The sequence below is a fragment of the Carcharhinus amblyrhynchos genome, chromosome 6, assembly GCF_965287045.1.
Source record: "Carcharhinus amblyrhynchos chromosome 6, sCarAmb.v2.hapA, whole genome shotgun sequence".
Lineage (NCBI taxonomy): Eukaryota > Metazoa > Chordata > Chondrichthyes > Carcharhiniformes > Carcharhinidae > Carcharhinus > Carcharhinus amblyrhynchos.
In genome coordinates this window covers 125094813-125108442 of record NC_137329.1, presented here as the reverse complement: position 1 = coordinate 125108442, position 13630 = coordinate 125094813, and the positions used below count along the sequence as shown (strand labels likewise).

Sequence of the window (13630 nt, the reverse complement as noted above, 5' to 3'; positions counted from 1 at the left end):
CTATGTCCTGTCCTACCAACAAGACAGACCCAGCAGAGGTAGCGGCAGCACAGTGGTATACAGTCAGGAGGGGGTTCCCCCGGGGGGTCCTCAACATTGACTCTGGACCCATGGCATCAGGTCAAATATGGGCAAGGAAACCTCCTGCTGGTTCCCACCTCCTACCCTCCCTCACCTGATGAATCAGTATTCCTCCATGGTGAAAACCACTTGGAAGAAGCACTGAGGGTCATAGAACCCTACACTGCAGAAAGAGGCCCTTTGGCCCATCAAGTCTGCACCAAACACAATCCCATCCAGTCCTGACACCCAAATCCCTCTAACCTACGCAGCCTTGGACACACGAAGGGGCAATCTCTTAGCATGGCCAATCAACCTAACCCCGCACATCTATGGGCTGTGGGAGGAAATCAGGGCACCCGGAGGAAACCCACGCAGACACGAGGAGAATGTGCAAACTCCACACAGACAGTGACCCAAGCTGGGAATCGAACCCAGGACCCTGGAGTTGTGAAGCAGCTGTGCTAACCACTGTGCTACCGTGTCGCAAGGGTACAAAATGTACTCTGGGTGGGAACTTCAACTCACAGTAGCACGGTTACATTGCTGAAGTCTGATCTAACTGAATCCTCAAAGACATAGCCGGCAGACTGAGTGTGAGGTTGGTGGTGAGGGAACTGACCTGAGGGGAAAACCTACTTGATTTCACCCTCACCTATCTACCTCTCACTAACGTATTGGTATTGGGCAGAGTGATCACCTTGTGGAAATGAAGTCCCATCTTTGGGCTGAGGATACCCTCCATCGTGTCGTGTGGCAGTAACACCATAATGAATGGATAGGTGCAGAACAGACCCAACATCCCTAGACTGGGCATCCATGAGGCGCTGTGGGCCACTAGCAGCAGCAGAATTGTACAATCTGCCCAGTATATCCCCCATTGCCATCAAGCCAGGGAATCCACCCTGGTTCAATGGAGAGGGCAGGAGGGCATGCCAGGGGCAACACCAGGCATACCTAAAAATGAGGAGTCAACCGGGTGAAGCTACAACACAGGACTTACTTGCGTGCCAGACAGCAAGTAACAGACAGAGCTAAGCGATCCCATAACCAACAGGTCCAATAAAAACTAGTCTTGCAACCCTCTTGAATGTTGAAGATGAAGGGATGATGTGAGTATTTTGTCAGGGTTTGCTGGGGTGGATAGGAACATAATATTTTCCATTGATAGATAGACAGGCCTAGGACAAAGAATCAGAGCAGTCCATTCAGGAGATGTTTAGAGACACTAGCACGCAAAGTGGTGTTGCCCTCCCACAGAACACAGATGTTGGCTTAACTAATAATTTAAGAGTCTGAAACTGATAGATTTTTGTTCCACGAGAATATAAAGGACACAGAGCCAAGGTGGATGGATGGACTTGTGCTTTGATCATTCCACTCCGGCTTCAGTTAAACTTACTCTCATTTCTATCATTTCCTTCCTTCACCAATCCTAATCTGCTGACACCGTTCTGAAACTGGCGAGAGACGTAGAGAGAGAGAGAGAGAGGGGAGTGCACAAGAGAGACACAGGAACACATTGTGGGGGGAGGGGAAGAGAGAGAGAGAGAGAGAGCAAGAAACGAGACGGGCTGAATGGCCTCCACCATGCTGTAACATTTCTATGGTTCTGTGGATTCAACTCCCAACCAAGCAATTTCAGGATTCAAATTCAGTTTTAAAAATCTGGAAAAGCAGTAAAATCAAAATGGTGAGGCTTGCTGTTGCCACGGTGACTGCTGTCAGATTGTAATCATCAAAACATTAAGAAAAAATAAGAGGCCATTCGGCCCTTCGAGCCAGCTCCATCATTCATTTTGATCAAGGCTGATCATCCAACTCAATCGTCTGGCCCGCCTCTCCTCCATATCCTTTGACCCCCTTTGCCCCAAGAGCTATATCGAACTGCTCCTTGAAAACACTCAACGTTTTGGCCTCAACTACTTTACGTGATAGAGAATTCCACAGACTCACCACTCTCTGGGTGAAGAAATTTCTCCTTATCCCAGTCCTAAAAGGTTTACCCCGTATCTCAGTCCATGACCCCTGGTTCTGGACTCCTCCACTATCAGGAACATCCTTCCTGCATCTACCCTGTCCAGTCCTGTTAGAATTTTATAGGTTTTTACACGATCCCCCTTCATTCCTTTGAACTCCAGTGAATATAATCTTAACCTAGTCAATCCTTCCTCATACTTCAGTTGTGCCATCCCCGGAATCAGCCTGGTAAACCTTCGCTGAGCTCCCGATAGAGCAAGAACATCCTTCCTCAAATAAGACCAAAACTGTACACGATATTCCAGGTGTGGGCTCACCAAGGCCCTATATAATTGCATCAAAACATCCCTGCTCCTGTACTCCAATTCTCTCACAATAAAGGCTAACATAATATTTGCCTTCTTCACCACCTGCTGTACCCACATGCTTACCTTCAGTGACTGGATACCCAGGTCATAAGAACATAAGAAATAGGAGCAGGAGTAGGCCATCTAGCCCTTCGAGCCTGCCCCGCCATTCAATAAGATCATGGCTGATCTGAAGTGGATCAGTTCCACTTTCCCGCCTCGTTGCACACTCCTAATTTATGGACATTCAGATTATAATCTGCCTTCCCGTTTTTGCTACCAAAGTGGATAACCTCACATTTATCCAAATTAAACAGCATCAACACCCAACCAATTTATGAATTTGGGGAAGAAGCCAACTATCGTACCCAGGCTAGGTCTCCAGATGCACCCCATAATGGGTTGGCTTGATTGCCCTTCAAACTCCCCAGGAAGCCTCTCAATTATTGGTAGTTCACCACCACCACCTCCTCAGGGCAACAAGGGATAATTACAGCATTAGTTCTAGACACTTCAGTGAAAAATCGGCCCTTCAGTCCAATCAAAACTGAGACTTTTGTGCTAAAATAGGTCAACTTAAGCTCCCAAGAACATCAGTCTCGTCTATGCAATACCCTGCTCAGGTCAGTAGCAAACAGGTTATTGGGTCATTATCACATGGCTGTCTGTGGGAGCTTGCTGTGCACTGATGTCTGCACAACGTTCAGCACCATTCATGACTCCTCAGACACTGAAGCAATCCACGTCCAAATGCAATAAGATCTGGACAATATCCAAGCTTGGGCTGACAAATGGCAAGCCACATTTGTGCCACACAAGTGCCAGGCAATGGCCATCTCCAACAAGAGAGAATCTTACCATCACCCTTTAACATTCAACGCCATTACCCCGTTGCTGAATCCCCCACATCATTGACCTGAAATGGAACTGGGCCAGCTATATAAATACTATGGCTATCGCAGGTCAAAGGCTGGGAATTGCGTGGGAATGTGCATGGGAATCCTGACTCCCAAAAGCCTGTCCACCACCTGCAAGCCACAAGTCAGGAGTGTGATGGAATACTCTCCACTTGCCTGGATGAGTGCAGCTCCAATAACACTCAAGAAGCTCAACACCATCAGGATAAAGCAACCCACATGATTGCTACTCCTTCCACAAACATTCACTCCCTCCACCACTGACGAACAGCAGCAATTGTGTCTATCATCTACAAGAGGCACTGCAGGAACTCACCAAGGTTCCTTAGACAGCACTTTCCAAACCCATGACCCCTATCATCGAGAAGGACAAGGGCAGCAGGTATCAGGGAACACCACCACTTGTAAGCCATCCTGACTTGGAAATATATTGCTGTTGCTTCACAGTCGCTGGGTAAAAATCCTGGAATTCCCTCCCTGACAGCACTGTGGGTGTACCTACACCATAGAGAACGCAGCAGTTTACAAAGGCAGATCATCACTTTCTGACGAGTAACTGGGGATGGGTAATAGCCTTGCCAGCAATGTCCATATCCCAAAGATGAATTTTTAAAAAATTAAATTAGCTGCTATGTCACCTATATTATCACAGTGACAAGACTTTCAAAATATTTCATTGACTGTAAAATGCATTGGGATCCAAGGGCCATGATAGGGGCTATATAAATGCAAGCTTTATTCGTAAGGAGCAAAGGAATGATTTAAACAAGAGAGGCGTCCACCGATTGGCAAATATAGAGATAAAGTAAATAGATACAGACACACATCTAGTCATCATAAGGTAGCCTATTTGTCGCAGAGAAAATTTTGATAAAAAGTTATAATTGTGCTTAACAGACAAGATATAATACAAATAAAATACTGACTATTATAAACCCCTTTCTTTCTAAATAGGAAATCCTGAAATCGAGGTTGGATTGGGAAAGGACATTAAACTACGGCCTGATAGAGCTGGACTCTGACCTCATAACAGTGAAGATATTTGGCCAATTCTAAATTGTGTAATAATTGACAGGTTATAAAAATAAACCAAATGCAAGGCTGGCTGACAGAATCTGCTGATGTCCCACAACGTTACTGGGAACTCGGGGCAATGCCACGGTTCTGATCGTTTAAAGAGAAATGCAGATATAACAAACCAGTTTGCCAAACTAAACAGTGTTGGTGAAGGTGGTGCAAGTGTGAGGATGCCAGGTTTCAGCGCCCACCCCATCCCAGCTTCCCAGTTGTCTTTATTGGACACATGGCACTAGTCATTTGCCATTAGGGTCACTCAACAAGGTGTTGCTGATAAAAAGGCACCTTTTACAATCTCAAACTGTGACAGAGCCCTTTACAGCTTACAGATTATCCCTGAAGTCTAGACATTGCTGTAATGCAGAAGCCAATCTGCATTGTAACAAGCTCCCACAAACAGCCAATTAATAATATTGCCGGTTATTCCTGTTCTGGAAGTGATTTTAGTTGAGGAATAAATATTAGTAGGATACCAGGGAAAACACCCTTGCTGCTTCTGAACTGGGATCCTTTACCTCCACTCAAGAGGATCAGAGAGATTAACGCCTGATCCTAAAGATGGTGTTACAGCGCAGGGACCACGCTCAGCGCTATCCTGATGTGCCCCAGCCCCGATTCTGTGTTCAAGTGCCTGGAGTGGCACTTCAGCCCACAACCTTCTGACCAACAGGGGTCAGGGAGAGTGCACATTCACCGGCACGCTTGCTGTCCCCACAGCAACCCCTGGTGGCAGTCTGAGCAGCCCCATAACTGGGGAGTGAGAGTTCCCAAAAGTAGGGGAGTCATTGCCTCACATTCCAAGTTGAAAATGAATTAGATGCCCCCCCCCTCCCGACTCCTGCACTGTTCCTGCCCCCACTTACATTGAAACAGAACCTTACCTTCCTTTAGGCACCTCACAATCTTCCAGGCTCAATATTAAATTGAATCATTTCAGATCCTCATCTCTGACAGCAGCTGTTGTTAATGATTCTGCTGTTGCCATTTATACTTATCTAGACATAACTTCTGCCTCTTCCCTTCTTTGATATGCACCATCCTTTTTTGTCCTTTAACTCTCTCCTGCCTTCCACCCTAGCACAGACCACACTCCCCTCCCTCCTCCGCTGCCTCCGTACTTCGTCTTTTCCCACCTTTTTTGATTTTGCACTCGATTCTCCTTCTTCACTTCGCCACTTTACACAAAGCTACCCATCAGGCAGGAGCAAAACAGAAAACAGTCAAAAAAAAATCAATAGCAGGAGGTGCACGTTCTCTGGCACGGAACACAGTGGTCTTCCTGCACTTCCGTACTCACAATGCACTGGACGTGTTGTTGGAATGGTGGGAACGATTGCAACATCGCAATCGTGTTGTCAACTGTAAGAGGGGTCACCTTGTAGCAGCATGTCCTGGACATGGATGTAAACTGGGCGGTACGATGTCACAGTGGTTGGCACTGCTGCCTCACAGCGCCAGGGACGCGGGTTCAATTCCCAATTTGGATCACTGCCTGTGTGGAGTTTGCACAGTCTCCCTGTGTCTGCATGGGTTTCCTCCAGGAGCTCCGGTTTCCTCCCCACAGTCCAGAGATGTGCTGGTGGATCAGGCATGCTAAATTGACTCTTAGTGTCAGGGAACTAGCTAGGGTAAATGCATGGGGTTATGGGGATTGGGCCTGGGTGGGATTGTTGTCGGTGCAGACTTGATGGGCAGAATGGCCTCCTTCTGCACTGTAAGATTCTATGCTTCTTATGACTGTATAATATTTATTAGTTCCAAAGCAAGTTGTTGACTTAAAACATTGGGTGAGAAATCGGATAGCACTGATTATTTTTTAGGTGCAGGGGTTGTGATTTGTGACCCTGTCCTTGCCCATTCAGATTGTGGTTGAAAGCACAAAAACTGGGTGTCATCTGCAGCTGGGCAGCGTAAAGCCAAGAGGCATCCAAATTGCTATCAACACCTCCAAGTGACTGGCTGGCTCTGCATCTCGCTTGTGGTGTGCAGAACAGGTAGTGTGGGTAGCCAACTCCTCAGTACAAGCTGTACCTTCAAGGGAAATGACATCAAAATATTTCTGCTCCAAAATATTACTACAACATAAATTACAATGTAAACTGAGGCAGAGAGAGGCTGCTGTAGAGAGGGATCAACACTGGAGGATCCAGAGTGCAGGTGGGCAGAAAGGGAAAAGTCAATGTTCATTCCGTGTCCAGGACACGCTTGGAAGTTGGATTATCTTTTGTTACTCGGCAGAAAGAGAGACCCTCGTATTTATTGTCTGCAATGAAGTGATTGTAATCCCAAAAACATACAATGTCAACAGGCATTATGAAACATACCACCCCTCTCACAAGGCAAAATGCCCGGAAGGTTCTGCCTCACGTACTCGATGGCTTTCGAATCTGAAGGCAGCCACAGAGGTGGGCACTAGGACAAGCATTAAACAAGATGTGGGACTTTGGCTAACTTTTGCATTGCTTGGTTACTTGCAAAAAGAATAGAAATTCATTCTCAGATGGCAAATTAGTAGAAAAGAAAAGTGCCATTGAATCAAAAGACCATAACACCGTAAGATGTAGGAGCAGAATGAAGCCACTTGGCCCGTCCAATCTGGTCCATCATTCAGTCATGGCTGATTTTTTCTCATTCCAATTCTCCTGCCTATCTCTGTCTTAAAGACACTCAATGACCCGGCCTCCGCAGCCTTCTGCGGCAAAGAGTTTCACAGATTCACCACTCTCTGGCTGAAGAATTTCCTCCTCATCTGTTTTAAAGGATCATCCCTTTATCCTGAGGTTGTGCCCTCTCGTTCTAGTTTTTCCTACTAGTGGAAACATCCTCTCCATGTCCTCTCTCTCCAGGCCTCGCAGTATCCTGTAAGTTTCAATAAGATCCCTCCTCTCACCCTTCTAAACTCCAACGAGTACAGACCCAGAGTCCTCAACCATTCCTCATACGACAAGCTCTTCATTCTAGGGATCATTCTTGTGAACCTCCTCTGGACCCTTTCCAAGGCCGGCACATCCTTCAAAACGGAGCCCAAAACTGCTCACAAATAGGGTCTGACCAGAGCATCATACAGCCTCAGAAGTACATCCCAGCTCTTGTAGTCTTGAATCAGCAGAAGTTGATTTGTTTGGTTTAAAAACCAAGGGGAAATTATCAAACGTCTGCCGCTCAGCAGGTGTTCTGAGAGTCACAGAGAACAAGAAGTTACTGCTGATCTGACAGAGCTGCTTTTCCAATCGGTACACTGGTGAGGCTGTCAGTGCTGGATAAATGTAGAGATATTAACAACTCTGCTCTGTACATGGGTTTGTCGTGTTGACTGATCTGAATGTGAGAAGAATTTTTAGATCTCTTGGGAACACATGGGCGAACACAGGGCTCACTATTTCAAGTCATTTACTAATTATTTTAAAGGGCATGCATTATCTTTGGAAGAAATTGTATCAGTTACAACAGATAGGTGCATCTCTATGACAGGAATACACCAGGGAGTTGGAGCTTTGTTGGAAGTTTGCATACCGAACATATTTGCTGTGCATTGCATAATACACCAAGTACTCTGCACTAAACCTGACACAGGAGACAGACTGAAAGCTGGTACAGATTGTTAACTTTATAATGGTTAATGCAAATGCCCATAGCCATTCATACAACTCACTCACTAGCCTAGGTTGCCCACTCTACTATCGCCTTCAGAGGGCAGTTAAGAGTCAACCACATTGCTGTGGGTCTGGAGTCAGGTGTAGGCCAGACCAGGTAAGGACAGCAGATTTCCTTCCCTAATGGGACACTATTGAACCAGATGGGCTTTTACGACAATTGAAATGGGCTTCAATGCTCACGATTACGGAGACTAATTTTTAATTCCAGAATTTATTAATTGAATTCAAATTCCACTTGCTGCCCCGGTGGGATTTCAACTCAGAACATTAAGCTTGTGCCCTGGATCCACAAAAATCACAGAATCTTTATTGTGCAGGAGACCATTCAGCCCATCAAGTTTGCACTGGCTCTTTGAAGAGCATTTTATTTAGTCCCACTTCATCCACATAACCTTATACATTATCTCCGTTCAGGAAGTGTGTTCCAGACTCCAAACAAAATTGTGCCTATCACTGTGCTGTTTAAAATAGGAGGAAGAAAACCAGAGAATTGTAGATCAGGCAGCTTAACAATTTGTCTGGAACTGATGGAGTCTGTAATGAAAGATAGATAGCTTGGTGAATTTCAGCTGATTTAGATCAGTGTTGGGTCAGTTAGGCCAGATGCAGCTGGCGATGCATAGGGCGTGTAATTAGACACGATGCTGGCGTACTGGGACCCCACAGCCCTCTTGTCTCTGCCAGGATTACGCAGATTCAAGATACATAAATTAAAAAATATCAAGTCATCATGGAGGTACCTGCTGCCCTCATCTTCGTGATTGCAAACTCGGAGAAAATCACAATAAGCATCAGAGCGCCCAAATGATCCAGGTACAACTGCACCGAGAGCGTGAGGGTAAAGGTCAGGCAGCACAGGTTAAGGTGTGTGAGGTCAAGGGTCACTCAGGTTATGCCATTGCCAGCAAAGCATTGAAGCTGATAGCTAGCCTAGCGCGCAATAAATGCACGTCTGGCGCCTGGCCCTTTAAATAATGCCAGGGCAGGTTCACACTCATTGTTTATTAAGGGAACAACAGAGAATTTGATCAGATGCTCATTGACATAATTAGGAAACCTGGTGTCATACCAGCCAGCTGGGTAACAGCAGGATGGGAACCAATTCAACATCCTCTGGAACACAAAGGGAACACACCTGCACAGGCCCTACTTATCCAGTTATAGAAACATAGAATATTAGAGCAGGAGGAGGCCATTCAGCCTTTGAGCCTGCTTCACCAGTCATTAGGATCATGGCCAATTATCCAACTCAACAGCCTAATCCCCCCCTATCCTTTGATCCCCTTCACCTCAAGTGCTATGACTAACTCCTTGAAAACATACAATGTTTAGGTCTCAACTGCTTTCTGTGGTAGTGAGTTCCACAGACTGACCACTCTCTGGGTGAAGAAATCTCTCATGTTTTTCCTAAACACTCTACCTTGTGTATACTCAAGACTATGACCCCTGGTTCTAGACACCCCCACCATCAGGAATTTCCTTCCTGCACCTATCCTGTCCAGTCCTGCTAGAATTTTATCGGTTTCTATGAAATCCCAACTTATTCTTTTGAACTCCAGTGAATACAATCCTAAACAACTCAATCTCTCCTCATACGCTGAGTGGCAGACGCAGGATTGCAGATGGCTGGACGGGGCTGATAGGGAAACCTGCAGAAGGTAGACACTTTGCAACAGGCAATTCTACACCCGTTAACTCTCCCGCTCTCCACAAATTCAGCCTGACCTCAGCAACCCTGTACCTTTTTTTTTAAAAGAAAATTACGATTTGCAGCGCTTGGCTTTTGTAAGAAGATATTCCCTGTCTATCAACTCCTCCGTTTCGAATACCGATCCACTGCAGCCCAGAGAGTCTTGTTTAAAAAGCTGGGGTCCAGTGAGTGCGCAGGTCACAGCCAAATGTGTGGCTGTTCTGGCAGACAGTGGGCCAACATACAGCTGTGATCCACTGTAACAGCTGGCGAGAACTGGCCCTCCCTAGGATTCAGTCAGATGCACATAAACTAATTATATGACATAAATATTTAAAAAAAGGACAGCAGAATAGAGCTACATAACAGAGGCCGTGTAAAGAACACCACATCATGTAACTCAATTAGTTTCAATTATTTGCATGTTAGCTGTGTGTGATGCAATCATGATACAGTTGACTGATTAAACACATGGAGTTTTATGATTTTTAGGGACTGGATGGAGGTGGATTAAATTCAACAGCTGCTCGATGCTCATTCCAAGAATGAGAGACAACTTTATTTTCCAGCCAACGCAAACTCAGCATTTTTCATTTTGGCATTCAGCGCATAAAATCTGACAGGCCATTTTGTCTCAAGTTTATTCTCCAGTTAAGCCTTGCTTTACCAGTAAATCAATTTCTATTTGATTAAAAAAAGTATGTACTTTGCTCTCAGTTAGAATCACAGAACGCAATCTTACCGCCGCAGTGAGGTCAGAGAATTTGGCACCCAGCCAAATCTCCGTTCACTGCGGAAAGGTGGGAAAATCCCGCTGATGTGAACAGCCGTAACATCCCGGCCTGACAGTGCGGAAAGAGGCCATTCGGCCCATCGTACCCATGTTGACTCTTTGAAAAAAGTGCAAGTGACAATTTTTGACCTTCTCGACATTGAGCGCTTCACGTTCCAGCTTCCTCTTGGCAAAACCTCCCATGTGTGGAAAATCTACATTCTTATTTTGTATAAAGTGATGTAAAAATCAACTCATTTACTTTATAAAGAAACCCATTTTCTTTCCGACTTGGCTGCACTCCAAGAGCAATTAGTTTTCTCTTTCACTGTGGCACTGTGACCTTCCAGTCTCCCACTGCAACCCAAGCCAGAGGGAGACCCATGCTGCCTCTTTCAGAAAGCCTAACGAACCCACATATCCGTCAGGCAGTGCCGAGGACAGCAATGAGCCTTCCCCTGGAATCAAGACCCGCAGAAGCCTTGCCCACCAAGAGCTACTGGCCAATCAGAAGGCCTCACCTGGTGGCGGGGTAGAGAGATCGACCGCGGGCCCTCCTGCCCAGAACACAATCCCTGGCAGAGGCAAGAGGGCAGTGGGGTCCCAGTACACTCCCTTCACATTCTCCAATCGAGCCACCTGAGAATCTGCCCCCCGTTTCATTCTTGCTTCAAGAACAGAGAATGTCACAAAAGCTCAGCTGGTCTGGCAGCATCCAGGAGAGAAAGCAGAGCTTCGACAGCCAACATAATTAAAGAACCCGCGCATCCCAGATATTCCCTCTTCCACCGACTCCAGAACAGCTTCTTCCCTGCTGCCGTCAGACTTTTGAATGGACTTACCTCGCATTAAAGTTGATCTTTCTCTACACCTTAGCTGTGACTGTAACACCACATTCTGCACTCCCTCCTTCCCTCCTCTATGAACAGTATGCTTTGCCTGTACAGCGCAAGAAACAATACTCTTCGCTGTGTCCCCAATACATGTGATAATAATGAATCAAATCAGAGCTAAGTTTTGAAACCCTTTCGTCTCTTCCTCAGAGCTGAGGGGAGTGAGACTGTGTTGGATACAAAAGTATAGCAGTGAGAAATTGCAAAAAAAAGCAAACGCATCTAATGTATCCAGTTTCGCCCTTGGGACTCAACACCCCCAGTTCAACAGCTTTAGATTACAACCATTCTTTTCCATCCTAAACCGAGTTTTTAAAAAATATCCCATACGCGCGTTGCCCCAACACACCTCCCCCCCCCCATCACAAGTGCGCACACACGCTTATCTGTCTTGTTCATAAAGTTGCTACAGTTTGTTGCAATCTCTCAGTTCCAACACATTCTCCCTCTCTTCAGTTCTGATAAATACCCAAAGGACTCGAAAGGTGAACTCTGCTTTTTCTCCTTACAGATGCTGCCAGACCTGCTGAGATTTTCCTCTGTTCTTATTTCACATTCCGGTATCCGTTGCATTCTGCTCATGTTTGTTACTGTCCATTTAGTTAAAAATAGAAGTAATTTTGTAACAATGTGTTTTGACACAGACTGTTACTGTTTATTCACAGCATGAAGCTTTAGATTGTATTTCTAAAGCAGAGATTGAAATAAACCATGCAATTTTATACCTTCATTCTCAGGACATGGCAACACTGGCAAGGAGGCATTCATTGCCACCCCAAAGTTGCTCAGAAGCCACAGAGTGGGACTGGAGTCACCTGTAGAACAGGTACGGCAGTTAAAACTGCTGCTTCACAGCGCCAGGGACCCGAGTTCAATTCCCAGCTTGGGGTCATTGTCTGTGTGGAGTTTGCATGTTCTCCTTGTGCGTTTCCTCCGGGGGCTCCAGTTTCCTCCCACAGCCTGGGAAGAGTGCTGGTTAGGTGCATTGACCCAACAGGTGCCGGAGTGTGGCGACTGGGGGGAAAGTTCACAGTAACTTCATTGCAGTGTTAATATAAGCCTTGTTTAAACTTTCCCTTTAACCCTCTCTGTTTCTCCTGTCTCTCTAATCCTGGCACCATTCAAATAACTCACTGACCTCTTCTAAGATTTTGTCCTTCCTAAAGTGCGGTCCAGAATTGGATACAATGCTCCAATCATGTTCAATAGGCAGGTGGACAATGGGAGAGGTACAACATGTCAGCTGTCGAACCTTTCATCCGAGCTTTCTGTTTCGACTTGTGTTGGTGAATATGAAACATGAACCAATTGCTTTTGTGTAGATGTTGAGCCAGCATGGGAACAATGGCCTGAATGGCCTCTTTCTATGCTGTAAGATTTTATGATGTCAATGTTATAGCAAATAAAAAGGCTGTTTGTGCTGCATGAAATTTAACCCCCCCCTCCCCGCAACATTATGAAGGTTGGTAAAAATACAACTTGCCTCATTCTAGTCACGAGCTGCTAAGAGAAGTTTGATTACCTGGAGTCCGAAGTTTCTCCCATTATTTCTTGCAACTTATCGATGAAATGGACAAAGTCTAGCAGTCCTTTGACGTGTGGCATCAGTGGATCGTTATCTGAAGGTGCGTAACTTTTCCCTCCAAGTTCAAAACACCGAATAAAGGATGTTGCAGCCTTAGCGAGTGGTGGGCGGGGAGGGGGGAACAAAGACACTGTTAGATCGTATACCAAAGAGATGGATACCAACATAAGCTGCTGTTCTCAGTGAAACAGTTCAAGCATGAGGCAATGCACAATCTTTGACAGAATCTTGATACAGCTCACACAGGTGGCAATGACAATGATCAAGGACTGGTTCTGGGGTGTAGTTTCAGTCACAGAGGCACCAATTTTTTTAAAAATTCTTTCAGGGAATGTTGCTGACTAGGCTGGCATTTATTGCCCATTCCTAGTTGCCCTTGAGAAGGTGGTAGTGAGTTGCCGTCTTGAATTTCTGCAGTCCAGATGGTGTGGGTAGTGCTCTTAAGGAGGGAGTTCCAGGATTTTGCCCAGGTGAAACTGAAGGAATGGCGATATATTTCCTGGCCAGGATGGTGTGTGGCTTGGAGGGGAACTTGCAAGTGGTGATGTTCCTATGCATCTGCTGCCCTTGTCCCTCGAGATGACAGAGGTCATGGGTTTTAAAGGTTCTGTCTAAGGAGCCTTGGTGAGCTGCTACAGTGCATCGTGTAGATG

General features: G+C 45.8%; 1 protein-coding gene across 1 annotated transcript in view; it reads right to left on the bottom strand.

Annotated features, from left to right (window-relative positions):
- Positions 1-13630, bottom strand: part of parpbp (PARP1 binding protein) — a 43352-nt gene that overhangs the window by 12334 nt on the left and 17388 nt on the right. Inside the window, 1 exon segment of the mRNA XM_080191422.1 lies at positions 12915-13069. Coding sequence (XP_080047548.1) covers positions 12915-13069 — 155 coding nt within the window.